The sequence below is a fragment of the Theropithecus gelada genome, chromosome 11, assembly GCF_003255815.1.
Source record: "Theropithecus gelada isolate Dixy chromosome 11, Tgel_1.0, whole genome shotgun sequence".
Classification (NCBI taxonomy): Eukaryota; Metazoa; Chordata; class Mammalia; order Primates; family Cercopithecidae; genus Theropithecus; species Theropithecus gelada.
Genome location: NC_037679.1, coordinates 3,545,454 through 3,565,308, shown reverse-complemented (window position 1 = coordinate 3,565,308; position 19,855 = coordinate 3,545,454). Strand labels below are relative to the sequence as shown.

The 19,855-nt window shown below is 35.5% G+C and overlaps 1 protein-coding gene across 6 annotated transcripts in view; it reads left to right on the top strand.

Moving 5' to 3' along the window:
- The window catches only part of NELL2 (neural EGFL like 2), a 418,610-nt gene that overhangs the window by 387,004 nt on the left and 11,751 nt on the right, over positions 1 to 19,855 (top strand). For 5 of the 6 annotated variants that reach the window (XM_025401114.1, XM_025401113.1, XM_025401116.1 and 2 more), the window contains 4 exons: positions 5,893 to 6,033; positions 16,086 to 16,279; positions 17,403 to 17,579; positions 19,090 to 19,314. In XM_025401114.1, coding sequence (XP_025256899.1) covers positions 5,893 to 6,033; positions 16,086 to 16,279; positions 17,403 to 17,579; positions 19,090 to 19,314 — 737 coding nt within the window. The remainder of the gene's footprint in view (positions 1 to 5,892; positions 6,034 to 16,085; positions 16,280 to 17,402; positions 17,580 to 19,089; positions 19,315 to 19,855) is intronic. The other variant, XM_025401118.1, reaches the window with a different exon arrangement.

Sequence of the window (19,855 nt, the reverse complement as noted above, 5' to 3'; positions counted from 1 at the left end):
CCTAACATCACAATTAAAAGAACTAGAGAAGCAAGAGCAAACAAATTCAAAAGCCAACAGAAGACAAGAAATCACTAAGATCAGAGCAGAACTGAAAGAGATAGAGACATGAAAAACTCTTTGAAAACGTCAATGAATTCAGGACCTGGTTTTTTGACAAGATTAACACAATAGATAGACCACTAGCCAGACTAATAAAGAATAACTGAACAATGAGATCACTTGGACTCGGGAAGGGGAACATCACACACCGGGGCCTATCATGGGGAGGGGGGCGGGGGGAGGGATTGCATTGGGAGTTATACCTGATGTAAATGACGAGTTGATGGGTGCAGCACACCAACAAGGCACAAGTATACATATGTAACAAACCTGCACGTTATGCACATGTACCCTACAACTTACAGTATAATAATAATAAATAAATTAAAAAAAAAAAAAAAAAAAAAAAAAAAAAAAAAAAAAAAAAAAAAAAGAATATTTCATATGGCTCTTGTAATGATTAAACAATATGATGAAGAGATTATATCTGTGCATTTTTAATACCAGTCATTAACTTCCTAATTATGAACTATAAAGTAATGAATATAATTTTCTCTAAATATGCAATGTTGAGTGTAACTTGTGCAGAGGATTTTGTGGTTTTCCATTTTTATTTACATATGTTACCATGTTGTATTTTCAAAAAATTCATGAGAAAATCAGTCTTCTTATATGAAATTTTAGACAATATTTTATACCCAAATCTTGCACAGTCATTTAAAGTAATATAATGAGTTTGCATTATTTGAGCATTCATGCCTAAATGTTGAAAGCAGACTTCCCAGAAGCTCAACAAGAGACAGATGGAAATGACCTTGTGATTCAAAAAAATGTTTCAGATAATCTAGACAGCAAATAACCCACATGTGGGTAATCAGGAGTTCATTGTTTTGGGGATCTTTAATTGCCTACTGTTTATCAATATAATTTAACTACCAGTGCATGTGATGATGATATAAATAGAACACTTGCCTATTTTTAAATGAGAAATGTCATATTTTTATTAATGATAAAATAGTATGAAAAAGAGTACTCTATGTGACTGTCATTAAAAACAGTTCACTCATCTTAAAAAAGAGCTGGATTTCCTTTCTTTTTTTATCCAGTATAAGAGCAGAAACTAATCAGTTTTCTTGAGAGTGTTAAAGTAATAATTAGGGTCTATTTTAGGTATGGATTGTTCTGGACATTTGCACATTTTTTATTGTTCTTAGTTATTTTATAGTAGAAATAACTCTTACTATGCATGAGAAAGAGGGTGTTTATCACTCAAGTGTCTCATTCTACAACTGCAGTTAATTTTATAAGGAAATAATTTGTCATTTTCTAAAATAACCCTTTAAATGCTGCTGGCAAAAGCCATTTTCAGTTGATTGCCTCTGAAGCCAGTGATTTGTGGCATTGTACAAAACAACCAGTCTTGTGCCACCATACCTGAGGGGGACAAAGAAAACAAGACACTGATGTATATGAGCTTGGTTTTTTTTGTTGTTGTTGTTTTTCTATTCATACATTTTCCTTTCTTTTTTTTTTCTTTTTTGGTTTTTGTTTTGTTATGTTTTGTTTGTCTGTTGATTTGTTTTTAATGATTGCCTCAAAACATGTGTGCTTTCTAGGAAATCTACACTCAGCAGTGCCTTTCATTTTTATTATCTAACTTGATACTGATCCCCAGAGTAGGACTGATATTCATGACTGTTGTTGGATGGCTAAACATCTTTTGGATTTTAGATTCTCTGTGCTTTTGGACAGCATTTTAATACTATTGCTAGCTGACTGTTCTAAATGTGGTTACTGAAAATGTTCTAAGGAACTAGTTCCTTTCTAAGACAGAATATGTAATAAAATTATAAAATTCATGAAATTTACTCTTAGTTTTTTATATAATGTACGTACAGAGTAAAAAGTTAAGGTCCTTATGATTAAGACTAAGTCTTATAAGCTTATACAGCCTATACTAGTTTTTTGAATACTTTTATTTAGTTTGGAAAATAATGCATTCAAATTTTGAAGTTCTTATACTGAACAAAATAATATCATTTTTTCCCCGGGTCTGCTATTTACTGTGTATCTGACTCAGTTAGAGAATATGAAGTTAGGTTTTAACTAACCTAATGAAAGTACCCAATAAATAAATTATCTGAACTTTTTTTTACTGCCTTGTGTTGTTAGAAAATATGTGAAGCACAATATGAGCATACTTGAAAATATGTGTGCATTTATGTTGTAATTCTAGTTAATGTCCTCATTTGTATATAGAGAAAATATACTTAATTCATAAATTGTGGATCAGATTTCAATTCTTTATTTACTAGGTATTTACTGAGTGAATAAGGATATGCATACCATCAAATCACTTACAGATGAGACTGTTTTATTAGATCTTTGGCTTTAATTAGAGTCATGAGCCAAAAAAACATGCCTTCTAGTGGGAAGTGTATACTCTGTCAATTCAAGCACATTTTCGTTGTCTACTGACTAACCAAAGTAGAAAAATTTGCATAAACAAATCAAAATTAGCAGGAACATAAAAGTGTAAAATGAGGTTGTATATATTATCTGGCTAGTTTTTCCCTATTCTAAATGATAGCAAGCATATAATCTTGATCTATGACATGAGTGTCTTTTATAAATTCAGACGTATTTTAGACGAATTAAGGCATTGCATTTCACAAGGAATTACTCAGCAAATCCTTTTGAAAGATGAATAATTACCCTATATTGTATATTGCTGTTTTCAAAACTTCATTGTTTTTCTCATATTCATAGACCATTTATACCAATATTTACTTAATATTGTTTCTGTAATTCTTCTCATTTTAAAATTTTAAATAGTTTTATTACTCTACTATGAGTCTCACTTGCTACAAATGGAACTAATTCAGAAAAATAAATATGTAGCCATTAAAATAAAATATCTACCCATTATCACCTACATACCGTGTCACTGGTGGCAGATAAGTTGCACGTTTGGAAATACTGTTCCATATGATTGTAAATTCAGATTTTCATAAATTTAATTTTATTACAATAAAGCACAATTTAAATAGATGATTAACTAACTGAGGGCAGAAATTGCATCAGTGTTGTTTATCCTTATTTCCCCAGCGCTTAGTTCTTGGCACATAAAATGCATTCAATAAATATTGAATATGTAAGTTAATGCATGAAACTTATACAGATGGTCCCTGACCTAAAATAGTTTAACTTACGAGTTTTTTAATTTATGATAGATTGCTTGGAGTATTAAATACAATTTCAACTTATGACTTTTTGACTTACAATAGGTTTATTGGAAGGTAACCACATCAAAAGTGGAGGAACAGCCATATTTACCTATTCACCCTCTATAATCCTATCACACAGTAATAATTAAATAATAATAATGCCCAAAGTTTATATGAAAATACATTATGGGCAGGCACATGCTTGTATTCCCAGTCTTCAAAACACTAATTAATATAACACATAGCATTTCTATTAAACTTTATGGAGTATATTTATAGATCAAGAAAGTTTACCGTAAAGTAATTAAGAAGAAATGAGTATGAAGCAGTATAGGAGTGGGCCTGGTAAAGGAGTGACAAGAGAGAAATGAAGTGAGAAGTAACAATCGAAATATATATCTATACCATAGAAACTGAGATAACCTGACGACTATGTCAAGGAAGGAAGAAAGGACTAAACTGAAAGCTAAATATAGATGGGAAAGTTGCTTCAATGGAGAAAGCTCATTTCCATCAAGAGTTACTTCCAAATTACCAGCCCTAGTGACCAAATTCTTCCAAAACGAATGACTCTTAACCATCCCCCGTATGGCTTTCTTCCAATAAAACTCACTTCTAAAGCTTAAATTCCAACCTGTTTTCTTTTGTCCATGCACTTAAGAAATGACATAATCAATTTTCTACATCATTTGGGTTAGAAGAAAAGACCATATAAAGCTAAAATGAGCAAAATATTCTGGACCTATTTAAAATCAGAGGTTCATCAGTTAGGAAGGCCCCTGAAGTACAAATAGACTATTTCACAAAACCTATGAGGCCTCAGTAAATGAATGCAGTCCACATCAGTTATGTGTCAGGAAGTCAATGGTTAGCTGATTTGATCAGTCGCAATTATTTTGACAGTTAAGAATGACTGTCAATAGTAACTGATATCTAAAGAAGAGGCACCACAGAGGTAGAATCATTCATAATTCAGAAATAATGCTGAACTATTACAGCTATATAAAATATTTATTTTTTGGCCCATTACCTAATAATCTAAGAGGATGGTTTGCATACTATTTTGCTGAAGGGACACTTGACCTATCAAGAAATAAACGAGTGATGGCTCATTTATCTGACTTTTTTTTACTTATGTATACATTTATTCATTAATTTATCTCTTTCAACATTGAACTTCTGAAAAGAGGACATTTTATAAGAAAATGAAAGGAATATATGCTTCCAGGAATTTGGAGGGAAATGAGACTGAAATAAGAAGGAAGTAGATTCTGTCAACTTAAGTAGTCTGTCTGGAGGGGAAAGGTCTCTAAAAAGCATCTTGTCTTACCTTCAACTTGAAGGATGTCATCGTGCCTGGTCACAGAAGCAGGAAATATGATTCAGGTGTCAGAAGCATATAGGAAAGAACCATCCTGCCTTGGCAGGTTGGAACCTTCAGCTATGGCATACGGCTATCAAGATGGGAGTGGGAGACATGTGGATATTTTTGGCAGCCACAATGGGTCAGCACCATTGGATCATATAGCAGAGTCTAAGTTAAGCCAAAAGATCCTGAAAACCAGGAGCTAATGAGGACACACTTTGTAAGGCAACTTCAGGGATTACTTTTCCTTCTGTGAGCAAAGGAAGGTACTTGAATGGTGTTGGAAGTTCTCACGATTCAGTAGACCAGACAAGAAGAATCAAGGGCTTTCAACATTTGGGAATAGTAATAAGCCTCTGGAGGAAGTATCTGAGACTCAAGATCCATAGCTCTCTTTGTGTAGTAGATCCAGCATGATCTACATCTATAAAGGAGCACACACCTGAATGTCAGGCACTGTGAACTGTCAGGTGACTTTGGTTAAATCCCGTAATTTCCCTCTGCCTCCATCTTTTTTTTTTTCCACATGTTCAATGTATCTACATGGCAGGATTTTTTTGAGGGTTGAATGAAGTGGTGTGTGTGAAACACAGTAGAAAGTGACATAAATAATATGTATACTTGAATATGTGAAGCATGTTGATTCATGAATGCTATCGTCATTTATATTGGAGTGTCAACTAAGGTTGATTTCTTTCTCATGCCATAAGTCCATCCCAGGTAAGTAAGGAAGGTGCACCAGATTGTCTCCCACAGGAACTCAGGTAGGTCTTTAGAGCATCTGGAAATGGCTATTCATTGTGATAGGGAAAGGGTATATGTGAATCACATACTGCATATTAAAGGCTCTGCATAGAGGTGACACTTATCACTCCTGAGCTGGCTTAAGAGACACTTCACCTATCACGTGGCCATACCTAACTGGAAGGGCCTGGAGAATCATAATCCTAGCTTGTGTCTAGAAGAGCTAAAATATTTGGTGAGTAGCACTAATGACCATCACATATGGATTCTTTCCATTTTCTACAGTGGAATGCCTTTTGCATCAAAGAAGCCTTCTAGATGTTTCTCCTGTTACTAATAACACCACATTCTTTCTGTATAGCTTTTAACAAACAAGTGGACTTTCTTAATTTTATGTATTCCCAGTTTCAAGGATTTGCTGGCATTAAAAATTTTAGTAGCCTTGTAGCAGAATATTCTTGTTTCTTTAAAAGAAAATAAATAATTTTATAAAATCCCTCTTTTTTTTGCCAGACATTGATGAATGCTCTGACGGTTTTGTTCAATGTGACAGTCGTGCTAATTGCATTAACCTGCCTGGATGGTACCACTGTGAGTGCAGAGATGGCTACCATGACAATGGGATGTTTTCACCAAGTGGAGAATCATGTGAAGGTCAGTACAAAGAGATGACCTAGAATTTAAGAACTTCTCTTGAACTTGAGGAATATATCGTAAGCTATAAATAGAATACATTGAGCCAGTGTTATTAGTGTTTTTTTCTATATGTTTATACAACAGTGATTGGAAATATGTTAAAATCTAACTTTTTCTGGCTAATTATGGTAATTATTGTTATTTTTAGATAATTAAAGTTTGTGACACTAACCCAGTTTTCTGTGGATTCTTGCAACTGTTAAATGGTGTTTTTAGAATGAAAAAACATGTAGTATCATGTAAATTTTTTAAAGGAAAGCATGCATACATCTGATCCAAAAACATGTAGCAAAAATACATGAGAAAAAGTAAGATAGAGGAAAAATGGGAATAGAGGAAATGCAATGATGGTGTGGTCAAGGATGACATACACAATACATGCTACTCAGGGCTATTTCTAACATGACATTTGCCTGGCAAAGTAAGAGATGTTTAGTGATTGTTGAATGTTGGATACATAAGATATGGTCCCTGCTTCCATTAAGTTTTCAATCTAAGAGGAGTAGAAAATTCAATCAGATTATATTCAATTAGTTACCATTAATTTTGAATTATTTTGAACGGATTGACAAATCTGCTCCTCTATAGCCTCTATTGAAGGGGCATGAGTTTTAGAAAACAGGCAGACAGAGCAAGCAGAGCCCAGTGAATAATTGCCAGGGAAACTACACGCACTGAAAGGATTTGTTATTAGAAGTCTTGGCATAGGAATGAAAAACAAAACACAACTTGAGAACTCATTATTTTCTCCATTTGTATTTACACCTTCATAGAGCCTGAGAGGATAATGGGGTTAAGATGACACAGTCAATGAAAGCTTTTGACAATCTAACCTAAAGATACTTGACACCTAAATGATAAGATGTTTTTTATCCTTGTGCCTCAAAGGATTTTCACAAAGAAACAAGTGAAACAGGCTTGGGTGATGGATGCCAAGGCTTCTAGCCTGTTTTGCCAGCAGCAGACAAGCTCTGGAGCTTGAACAGAGTATTCATCAGGATTTCCACCTAGGAATGGGAATGCTGCTGTCTTACCAGGGGCTAAAACCTGGCATTTGCATGTTACCACTTAAATATGGTCTGAGGGCTTTATCTTGCACTGGTGAATGTTCCAGAGTGAACATTTCCAGCCCTGGAGAGAATGCCAGGAACCACAGATTATAGTTTCAAGACAGATCAGACAGTGGAATTTTGTTCTTCCCTGATAAGCTAGTTTCTTTGTATTTTATAGAATTTAATTGAGATCATCTTTTTAAAAAATTATGCACATAAAGAATGAATATAAGCTGATTATAAATAATGCAAATCATACAGAAGCTTGTATATGGATTAAAGCTGAATATGCATCTTCATTTCACCTCCCCCCTTTCCCCATCTTTTCCACTCATCCTCGAGGGGTTACCTATGTTTAATTTGGGTTAGTATCCTTGCACACTTTTTTCTGTGCATCTGAATGTGAGTAGAAAAACACACATACCTCTGTTGACTGTCTTACATTAAATTTGTAACTGAGCTCACTGTCTTTCAAATTTGTGATCACAAATCTCTAGTGGATTGTATTAGTTATCTATTGATGCCTAACAAATTACTCTCAAAACTTAGCAGCTGAAAACGGCAAACATTGTCTCACACTTGCTGTGGGTCAGGGATTTGTGCACAGCTTAGCTGGGTGGCTCTGATTCAGCGCCTTAATGACATTGCAGTCAAGTTCTTGGCCAGGATTGTGGTCTTCTTATATTGAAGGCTTGTCTGTGGTGGTAGTGGGGGGAATGGGAATCTATTTCCAAGGACATTCATGTGGCTATTGGCAGATCTCATCTCCTTAATACATGGGCCACTCCTCAAGGCGTGGGAGCTTGCTTTCCCTAAAGCAAACAATCCAAGAGCAGATGCCCAATATGGGAGCCATAGTTTTTTTACAACCTCATGTCAGATGTGACATTCCATCACTTCTCACACTTTATATTTGTTAGCATCAAGTCAGTAAGTCCATCCCACATTTAAGGAAGGGGATTACACAAGGGCTTGAATACTAAGTGGTGAGGATCACTGGGGCCATCTCAGAAGCTACCTACTGTAAGGGCCCTCAGCACTGTCCAGCATTCCTACTTCATTTTGTTAGTTACATTCCCTTCCAACTTTCCAGTTAACAGCCATTTCACAACTTCTTAAGTCTCCTCAGACTTTGGATACTGCTTCCTTTCTCTTTATTCTCTGTCAGTGGCCTGTCTACTTAACTGAGAACACAGAAGTAGTTAAAAGCCATCTGCCTCACTTTCCACCACAACCCATACTCGCTTATTTATTTATTTCTATATATCTGCTCATTTATTTCTATATACCTGCTGCTCTTTCTCCCTCCTCTTTTATTGGAGGAAGTGGCCCCACTTCTATCAAATATGAAACTCATCATTGTATCTTGCATCTCATCCTCTCTCACCTGTTTAAGGATTCTGCCCATATATTATTAACTTTCTCTTCCGTATAATTAAGTCTTTTTCTACTGCATCATTCCTATCAGTGTTCAAAGAGTCAAGAGTAGCAGCCATCTTTGAAAACAAAACAAAAGCAAACAAAATGTAACTTCCCTTGACATCACCTGACTCTACAGACATATCTTCCAGTTTTCTGTCCCCTTTAGAACAAAATTCCTTGAAAAAATTTTCAGTACTTGTTATCTCTGCCTTCTTCCTTCCAGCGACACTTTAGTCTCACTGCTCTAGCCAATGCTTTTCTTTCAAGATTACTAACAATTTCCATTTTGCCAAATTAGCTGATCACTTACTATCTCCTTGATCAACTACTTAGGCATTTAACTCAGTTGATCATTCTTTTCTCTCAAAACATAATTTTCCTCACTTGGCTTCAGGTTCACCACTCTCTCCTGGTTTTTCTCCTTTCTCCTACAGGCCTTTTTTTTACTCTCTCAAATGCCCCAGGGCTCAGGCCTTGTCGATCTTTTCTATCCATTCTCAATCCCTAAGTCAACGAGTTTCATGGCTTAAAATGCCATCTGTATATCCCAAATTCAGACCTCTGCCTTGGCTACAGATTCTACATCTAGTGGCCTACTAGGTAGCTCAACCTGGATGTCTAATAGACAACTCAGACCTAATATGGCTAAAACAGAACTTTTAATTTACTCTCTAAGTCCTACAGGTCCTTTAACATAGTTGTCCAGAACTACATCTTAGAGTCATTGTTTTCTTCCTTCTTTTCCTCATATCTCACATTCCATACATTAACAAATTTCACAGTTTCAACTTTCAAAATATATTCCCAGTCTAACCACCCTTTACCACTTCGGTTGTTAACGTCTTAATCTAAGCCATTACTACCTTTTGCCTGAACCACTATAACAGCCTCCAAACTGGTCTTCCTACTTCCATGCCCAATTCCCCTAGAGTCTTTTTTTTTTTTTTTTTTTTTTTAATAACATTCAGAGTGATTCTTCTAAAACTGAAGTTAGATCATGTTACTCCTCTGTTCACACTCCTGGAGCCTCTCCACCCCTCTCAAAGCAATATGCAAACCCTGACCATGGTTGACAAGGGCTCACATGATATGCATCCTTGGCTTTCTTGCCATTTCTAAAATATACAAAACAGATTTATTTGCATGTACTGTCCCTTTATGTGGAATGCCCTTCCCCTAGATCTTTGCAAGGTTCTTCTTTCATTTAATTCAAATTTCTTCTCAAATGGTTTCTCCTGGACAACTAATTTAAAATAGTCTCCCACCTCTGACACTCTATTCACTTACCCTGCTTCACTTTTTTTTGATAGAAATTATAAACTCACCTGAAATTATAGTATGTATTTATGTGTTTGCTTTCTTATTATCTGCTTTAGAATGTAAGCTTCAAAGGTCATAGTTTGTGTTTGCTTGTCAGCTATCATATCTCCAATGCCTAGAACAGTGTCTGACACATAGTAGATGATACATTTATTTGTCCAATGAAAAGATTGAGATAAATAATAGATAGCTAATCTCTTCATTAGAAATGCATTAGGCACATAACCTATGTTGGAATGTAGATATTAGTATGACAGATAGTGGATATATATATATATAGTTAAAAGTAGATATATAATAATGATCAGTATAAAACATAATTAATGCATTCATGAGTGTTCAGCCCAGAAAGTAACAAGGATAAGTAAACTAAACATCAAAATAACACATTATAAATATGAAAACAGCAAAGTAGAGGATTTGTCTTCATAGAAAAGGCCTTTCAAGGAAACCCACAAACATAGGAGCAGTGAAAAATCTTTTTTAAAAAAACAAAAACAAAAACACTATTCTGGAAAGATGATTCTACCATTGTCTACCAATAAAATTTATAAAGATTATCAGAAAAACCTACTACTCTGTCAGAGGACAACATGCTCTGAAGGATTCTTTTTTTTTTTTTTTTTTTTTGATATGAGACAGAATCTCACTCTGTCCCCCAGGCTGGAGTGCAGTGGTATGATCTCGGCTCACTGCAAGCTCCGCCTCCCAGGTTCACACCATTCTCCTGCCTCAGCCTGCCGAGTAGCTGGGTTTACAGGTGCCCGCCACCACGCCTGGCTAAATTTTTTTGTACTTTTAATGGAGGCGGGGTTTTGACGTGTTAGCCAGGATAGTCTTGATCTCCTGACCTCGTGATCTGCCCGCCTCGGCCTCCCAAAGTGCTGGGATTATAGGCGTGAACCAGCGTGCCCGGCCTGAAGAATTTTTTTAAAAGAACACATCTGATTTATTTATATATATATATGTGTGTGTGTGTGTGTGTGTGTGTGTGTGTGTGTGTGTGTGTGTGTATTTTATTATTATTATACTTTAAGTTCTAGGGTACATGTGCACAACGTGCAGTCTTGTTGCATATGTATACATGTGCCATGTTGGTGTGCTGTACCCATTAACTCGTCATTTACATTAGGTATATCTCCTAATGCTATCCCTACCCCCCTACCCCCACTCCATGACAAGCCTTCGTGTGTGATGTTCCCCTTCCTGTGTCCAATTGTTTTCATTGTTCAATTCCCGCCTATGAGTGAGAACATGCGGAGTTTAGTTTTTTGTCTTTGTGACAGTTTGCTGAGAATGTTTTCCAGCTTCATCCATGTCCCTACAAAGGACATGAACTCATCCTTTTTTATGGCTGCCTAGTATTCCATGGTGTATATGTGCCACATTTTCTTAATCCAGTCTATCACTGATGGACATTTGGGTTGGTTCCAAGTCTTTGCTATTGTGAATAGTGCCGCAATAAACATACGTTTGCATGTGTCTTTATAGCAGCATGATTTATAATCCTTTGGGTATATACCCGGTAATGGGATGGCTGGGTCAAATGGTATTTCTAGATCCTTGAGGAATCGCCACACTGTCTTCCACAATAGTTTAGCTAGTTTACAGTCCCACCAACAGTGTAAAAGTGTTCCTATTTCTCCACATGCTCTCCAGCACCTGTTGTTTCCTGACATTTTAATAATCGTCGTTCTAACTGGTGTGAGATGGTATCTCATTGTGGTTTTGATTTGCCTTTCTCTGATGGCCAGTGATGATGAGCATTTTTTCTTGTGTCTGTTGGCTGCATAAATGTCTTCTTTTGAGAAGTGTCTGTTCGTATCCTTTGCCCACTTTTTGATAGGGTTGTTTTTTCTCATAAATTTGTTTAAGTTCTTTGTAGATTCTGGATATTAGCCCTTTGTCAGATGAATAGACATATTTTTTAAAAAAGATTAAAAAAAAAACTTCTAAACATTCTCCATTTACTGCAATTTCTGTGATTTGTAGAATTGTAATATTAGTATTTAGAAGGATTCCATTTTAAGAATATGATTATATCAGAGAAGGTGCTATTTTTTTTGTTGCTGGGGGGAAGAAAGTAGACAAAGCCACAGTGGTAGCTTTACAGTTACTCTGAAGTGTAAGACTCATACTTGAAGGCATGAATAAATAACTTCACTGTGTCACTACTTTTTAGGTTACAGTTGTGTGATCTACAACATACATATTTATAAGCTGCATTCATACAAATTGTTTGCTGTTTTGCTCATCCATTTATCTCAGAGATTTAGACATTTCATCCTGAGGTAACATGCCAGAGTCCCATTTTCCTTATCCATCCCCCATTTCCACTGTGCCTAAAACCTTGTCTCTCTCTGAGACACCGTCCAGTATCTTTTTTTGCATAAATATCTTATATTTCTGCCAACATTTCCCATTATTGCTGTAATTTCTGGACAATCTTTAAGTTTGGTGAAGTTTTTTGAACTTTTGATACCAAAAAAATGAAGTTTACATGATAGTATTTTAAATAGTCTGTTCAAGCCCAACGCTGTGATTGAGAAAAGCACTTGATTTTGAGAAGAAATATAAATGTCATGCTGTGAAGGAACAAAGAGAAATTATTTGCTCTTTAGTATCAAGGAAGGCTTCTCAGAGTACCTAGTATTTGCCTTTGGACTTTGCTAAGTATGATGAGATTATTGCCAATTCGAGATAGGGAAAATGACTGCAAACAAGAAGTAGCTCTAAATACTCTAAGTACTACAAAGTTTGAACCTGAGTAGAAGGACTCTTTTTGAGAAAGGAGATGATGAAAGTAATCTGCATCAAATCCACATTTTGGCCCAATTCTATTTTCTGAGCCCCAGACACACATATCCAACTACTTACTGAACAGCTCTGCTTGGAAGCCCAGAGGAAGTGCAATTCAGCCAGTCCTAAACTGAACATGTCTTCCTTTATCCCTCCCCGCTCTTCTGTTCCACAGCAAAATCTTGCTCTTCTTTCCATAAATAGCGTCAGCCATATTTTCCACGCCAGAGATCTAAACATCGTTTTTGATCTCTCTTTCTTTCTAATCTTCAAAGCCAACAAATCACTATGTTGTGTTAATTCTCTCTGTTTTCTCTTTCTATGCGTCCCCACTGCTGTAACTCAGTGTGGCATGGTACTTAAGAGCACGGACTTAGAGCATGATTGCTTCAGTTCCCATCTGGGCCTACTGGCTGTGTGGCTGTGTCACCTTGGGCAAGTTATGTAACAGTATTATGTCTCAATTTCCTGATTTATAAAGAGAGAATCATAATTTAATTATATCTTTGAGGGTGGTTGTGAAGATTAAATAAATCATTATATGAAAAGTTCTCAGAGTCTGGTACATACCAACCACTATGAGACTCTGCTTTTATTGTATGATCATCTTTTGCCTGGACTATGGAAACAGTCTATTAACTGGTCTCCTGGCTCCAAATTCTAATCCATTCAAATCTCTTTTCCAAAATGAACCCAAAGGAACCTGTCTAAAATGAAAATCAGATTGTGATTTTTTTTTATTTTGCGTTTCTCTAAAATGACATTTTATTGGCTTTATGGTAAAGTTCAACTTTCTTAACATGACCTTTCCTTGGACCCTGAGTAGCCTTCAGCTACATGCTATTTACTCTGCTCTCTCACTGAACATTCCAGTCTACCAGCACTTCGGTTTCTCCAGCACATCTTGATAGCTCTAGACGTTGGGCCTTTAAGCACACTCTTGCCTCAAAAGCACTCTAGACTACTGTTTACCTACTCTTTGCATGGCTAAATATTAATCATAGTATAATCGCCATACCTAGAGAATGTATAGACAAAAAAGATCCAGAAGAGCTACCAGTGTGATAGGAAGCAAGTAGGGAAAATTTATCCAGAAGAGGGAGAAAGTTTCGTCAAGTGCTCTGCTAGACCAAGTTACATGAAAACTGACACTGACAAATGGATTTAGCAACCTTATTTCTTCAATAATCACTCACTAAAGGAGTTATCTATATTTTTAAAGTTGGAATTTGTATATGCCATGATAGGTATACCGTGATAGGTTTTTCAAAGTAGAATACACACCTTGTATGGATAGTTAATTTGGGAATCTTGTTATAACCAAGCTATGTGTAAAAATGGGTTCCAAAATTCTATACCACCAGTTAATTGGGAAAAGTTTCTGCATTGTCAGAGTCATTGTAGATAATAAGCAGAAAAAACAAGCTGAGTTCAAACTTACTCAAACTCCTTGGATAGCAAGAGATTGTAGTTAGTCCATTATGATGCATCTGCCCACACATTTTTTCCAGGTATAACAAGTACATGCCAACCATTGTTATGAGCAACTTTTTACTCTATTTCTTTATTATAGATGTGCTTTATTTAAGTATACATATTCATCTTGTGCCTGGACATCTCTTCTTTGTCCCATGCAGCAACCCTGTGCAATCTTTCTGCCTATAAGGGGGAAAAAAGTATTATCTGATAACCCAGCTTTTATTTTAAAGTGTCAAGCAAAATAAAATGATTGCAAAAATTCAGCCATTGCCATTCATGGAATAATGTCCTTATAGCAGACTGTAAAAAAGCTATGTAGTAAGGATGTCTGTAGCGCTTGTTGTCAAAGAGACCAAATAACTATGGTTTGTTTATGTTTTTCTGGCTAATTATAATTCTTAATTCTAGAAATATTTAATGGGAGACAAGTATCAACTCACCAGATGTACCACATCATTCTGAATTGACCAAATATAAAACTAACTAATAAAATTTAATTTTTAATACGAAGAGAAAAATTTTCTCTAATCTGAAAAAATACACATTAACCATAGTACTTAATTTTTAAAAAATATATTCTCATCCTGGCTAACAGTTTTCTTTCTAATCATAGTCTACAATAATAAGTAATATTATCCTTAACAAATCAAGCTTAATAAAGCTCTATAATCACTTTTTCGGCTGTTGATCCAATTCATTAGTTTTGTTGAAATGGGAACTAATAAAAATCAAGGCAAACAGAAAAAAAAAGTCCTGTGGCTTACTTTCAGGAATACATATGTGGCAGAATTTAAGTATATAAGAAGTTTAAAATTGCCAAATTTTAACTAGTCCAAGTCTTCAGTCAATGTTGAAGTCGAATCATTTGATAAAGATATTTCCTAAACCTTATTTTTAAAATCTTCAAGGAGAATCAGTATACAGCGCCCTAGTTAAAAGCTATACATTGCATCTTGTCTCTAACCCACTTCTGCCATGATTTAATTCTTTCTTTCTTGACCTTTACTCAGAGGAAACTGATGAAATGGGAAATAACTGCTTATTGCCATTCATATCACGTCTCTGAAATGTATTTTGGCTTGTGACCTTTAAATTACGGGGGTAAATAAAAGTGAATCCCATCTCCTCTTATGGACCTGATCTGTGGGTCACGATATGTTTGCTTTTTCATCTGTATGAAAATGCTTTAGGCTGTAATGGCCATGAAATAGGTGATGTCAGGTGAAGTATGGGCAATTGCCAGCTGAGTCAGGCAGGGGACAAAATGATAATCTGAAATGGAAAAGTTAAGAAGTAGTGGATTCTTTGTGAGAGAGATGGTAATTGCTGATGATTATTTGCCCTTCCGTGGTTGAGAGTCAAAGTCTAAGGACCATATGAAAATACCTGGAATGCAAGGGAAGATCACCTAGGCAGAACAATGGAAAGAGCTTCATGGAGGGGGGCAGGTGCAGCTGCGAGAATAAGGTTTGATATTGCAAAAAATGCTGCAGGGATCTCATGACATTTCATCTCCCACTAAGAAGGGATTTTTCTGTAATCACCAGTTTAACACTGGGGATGATATCCCCATTAAAGTATCATAGGCACTTTTAGAATTTCCACTGTTGAACTGTTTTTATTTGGTAAATTGAGTCATATTCTTACTCTCAAAAATATAAATGTTTCATAAAGCCTAATGGTATTTACATAGATATAAAAGTTGAAATTCTAGCCAAGGTTACCCGATTTTTTAAATCAAACATGATAATATTTTCCTGTGAAATCCCCAGATCATTAACATTGCTTTAGTCAACATTTAATCACAAATGCAAGCCAGTAAGATGAAAATTAATTTACAGTTGAATACTTTATGTCAGGAGACAACTGACCTGATTGCAGTTGTTTGAAACTGCACATATTCTAAGCACATTGCATGCCGTTTTTTCTTGTCTATAGATATTGATGAGTGTGGGACCGGGAGGCACAGCTGTGCCAATGATACCATTTGCTTCAATTTGGATGGTGGATATGATTGTCGATGTCCTCATGGAAAGAACTGCACAGGGGACTGCATCCACGATGGAAAAGTTAAGCACAATGGTCAGATTTGGGTTTTGGAAAACGACAGGTGCTCTGTGTGCTCATGTCAGGTTGGTATAAATAAAAAACTTTAATCAATTTTATTCAGTTGTAATTTGCATATGTTTTAAGTGTGTATATGGTTTGATGAGTTTTGACAATGTGTACATCCACTTAACTACCAGCACAATTAATATAACAGAACATTTCCAGTAGCCCAAATGTTGCCTATGTTCTTTCCTAGTTAGTCCCACAACCCTAGATCTAGGCAAAAATTGCATCCAGTCCCTATTGATTAAATTTGTATTTTCTAGAGCCTCATATAAATGGAGTTATATAGTACATACTATATTGTGTCTGGCTTCTTTCTCTCAACATTATGTTTTTGAGATTCATTCATATTGTTACATATATCTGTAATCCATTTCTTTTTAATGCTGAATATTATTTCATTGTATGGATATACCAATGTATTTATCTATCCACATGTTGATAAAATTTTATTACTAACCGTGCTAATTTTTTCCTAGTCACAATATCATGTTTGAATGACTGCACAAATAAAGTCAGAATGAACATGCTATGATGCAAGAGTGAAAAATATTTATTTGGTCTATATTTCAGTTTTAGATAGGTATTCTGTTATGTGTACCTAGTTATAATGAATGCTCAAATTATTTTCAGATGAATAAGATTATGTACCAAAAACTCAGCTGTCATAAAAGAAATTGATAACAGTTTATACAAAAACATAGGTGTTAAATACTCCAGAAATTTAGTAATATGTATTTTATTAACTATGAAATGTTAAAACACATGCCCTCAAACAAAACAAAATTTAGTTAGTATGCAACTTACCATACTAATATACAAATATATACTCACATATAAATGAAGACATTTATATACACAGTGGTTATCATTTTATGCTGGTCATTTCTGAAAAAAATATTTTCTGGTCATTTGAGGAGTAGTATGTGGAAAGGAAATTGAAAACCCCCCGGCTTAGGTAATTTCTTTGTGTTAGCTAAAAAAGAGAAATGTTAAAGAAAATTTGTTATATTGGATAAGCAGTGTGAATTATTTCAACTTCCAAGTCACCATCTGAAATATGTGTGTGTGTGTGTGTGTGTGTGTGTTATTGTATTGAGCAATGGAGGTTTTTGATAACTGCTTTTTTTCTTTTTCATACAGAATGGATTCGTTATGTGTCGACGGATGGTCTGTGACTGTGAGAATCCGACAGTTGATCTTTTTTGCTGCCCTGAATGTGACCCAAGGCTTAGTAGTCAGTGCCTCCATCAAAATGGGGAAACTTTGTACAACAGTGGTGACACCTGGGTCCAGAATTGTCAACAGTGCCGCTGCTTGGTAAATTTAACTACATGAAGTGGAAAGAAAATTTAGGCCCAGAATCTAAATAGGGAACAAACCTTGCCCTCCCCATTTGCCAATACCTAGCACCAGGCCACAGTGTTGACAGTTATAAAAAGTGAGCCTGGTTAGGATGATGAGGTGATAGTTACACGATCACAACCCAAGAAGGAATATTCTGAGGTAGATGTGGCAGAAGGTGTTGAATAGTCTTTCACTGACAGTAATGTCTCTTTCAGAAGTATCTCCATAGCTCAAAAGAAGAAAAGACTCTCTTAGCTTCCCCATTCCTATCCAGTTTAGGCTAACTTAAAGACAATTATTGATAGACTAATGGCATTCATGAAAAAAAATATTCTTTTTCCAAGTAGAACTTTTGTTAACCCATTTATATCAGCCATGTTTAGACTTAAAAAACAAAACAACCACCCCCACAACCAAAACCGTTTATTTCCTTCTAAAGATTGTTATTTTCAATGCTTCTAGTGGGCACCTTGTTTTGCACGTAATATGGATATGCAATATATATATATTAGAATTGAATTTCTCTATATATTTGTAAAACTTTTACTAGAAACAATAAGTAAGAAGAAAGTAATGATTTGTTAAAGCCTTTTTTCAGTTGAATGAATTTCTTGTTTCTTTCTAGTGGTATAAATGAAAAGGAAAATTGGTCTATGTGTCTTTATAGCGGAAACTTTCACAGAAGATGCTACTTTTAAAGTTATGGCCAGTTTCTTTCTATTTGTGTGAGGTTATTTTTAAGGCAAAGCTTTTTTGTTCCTTCCTTTTTATACTTTCAACCCAAAAATCAATGGAAAGACCAAGGTCAGTTTCTGTGCCTGAAGGCTGCTTTCATCTCCCAAACCGTGAGATTCAGAATTATGAAGAAAATAGGAAACAGGTGGGAACTACATTTTTAAAAAGATCCAATTCACACTATTTTCCTGTGTGGAATTAAAAAGGAGTGAAATCAATTCCTAGGGTTTTTTTTTTTTTTCAAAGTCTCTACACTGAAAAATATATAAATGAACAAAGAAAAACCATCATATTCCCTTCATATTTTAGTTTATTTTCTTTTAAATGAACAAAACATTCTTTATGCGTAAAGGAATGAATAACAGCTTAGAAAAAATAGCGAAAGAATGAAAAAGGTATCACATGGGCAAATACGTTAAATAAAAACCTCTCTCCTTTGTCATGGGAAAGATAGGGGCATGCACATTTTATTGTTTTAAGATAAGTGATTTTTGCTTTTGTTTTATTGGTGTTATTTAAATCCTGAAGATTGTTTCAAAATCAAGCTGCAATACAGAACTCATCATTCTGATAGGGCTTTTGTATTAATATATTCCCTGAAAGATTCATCAGCTTTGTAGATCTAAGTTTAAATATCAGTCAAATAAATTGAGTATTCAGTAAACCCTGTGCTCATCTGCTTTTTCCTGGCCTCCCTCCATTTCCTCCTCCCTCTCCCTCTGCCCTTGCACATCTGTTTTCCTTATAGCAAGGGGAAGTTGATTGTTGGCCCCTGCCTTGCCCAGATGTGGAATGTGAATTCAGTATTCTCCCAGAGAATGAGTGCTGCCCGCGCTGTGTGACAGACCCTTGCCAGGCTGACACCATCCGCAATGACATCACCAAGACTTGCCTGGACGAGATGAATGTGGTTCGCTTCACCGGGTCCTCTTGGATCAAACATGGCACTGAGTGTACTCTCTGCCAGTGCAAGGTAAACCCCATTACATTTAAATAGTGAGCACTTTGCCAGCAGCACCCAGGGCTCATAGATAATAATGTGCTCGACCTGACAATGGGAAGGTTTTTTTTTTTTCTGTTTATTTTTCAAACATAGATGGGAGGAATGCCACTCAGCTCTATTAGTTCCAAGGCTGTCATGGGCATCCCTCTGATGTATATTCAAGGACAGTGCATGGACTGAAACCAGAATGATCCGTTATTTATATCACCAGAATAGAAACAAGCTACTTAAATTGTCCTAAGTATCTAACTGTACACATCTTTTTAAAAAGCTGAAACAACAAACCTCATGTTTCTTCTTTCATGATAGGAGACAATATTGTTTTATTGATTTTTAGCTGGTTCTTTTACAAGGTCTGTAAGATACATAAGCGAAGTAGATTTATTACATTTTCCAAGGTGGAAATCAATGTGGCAAAGATGGGCGTATTTCTTGGTTCGTTATGATCAGTTACACTGAGTTGAAAAATTTAAGATCTGTTTTTTACCATATTTTATTCATACAGTTGGAG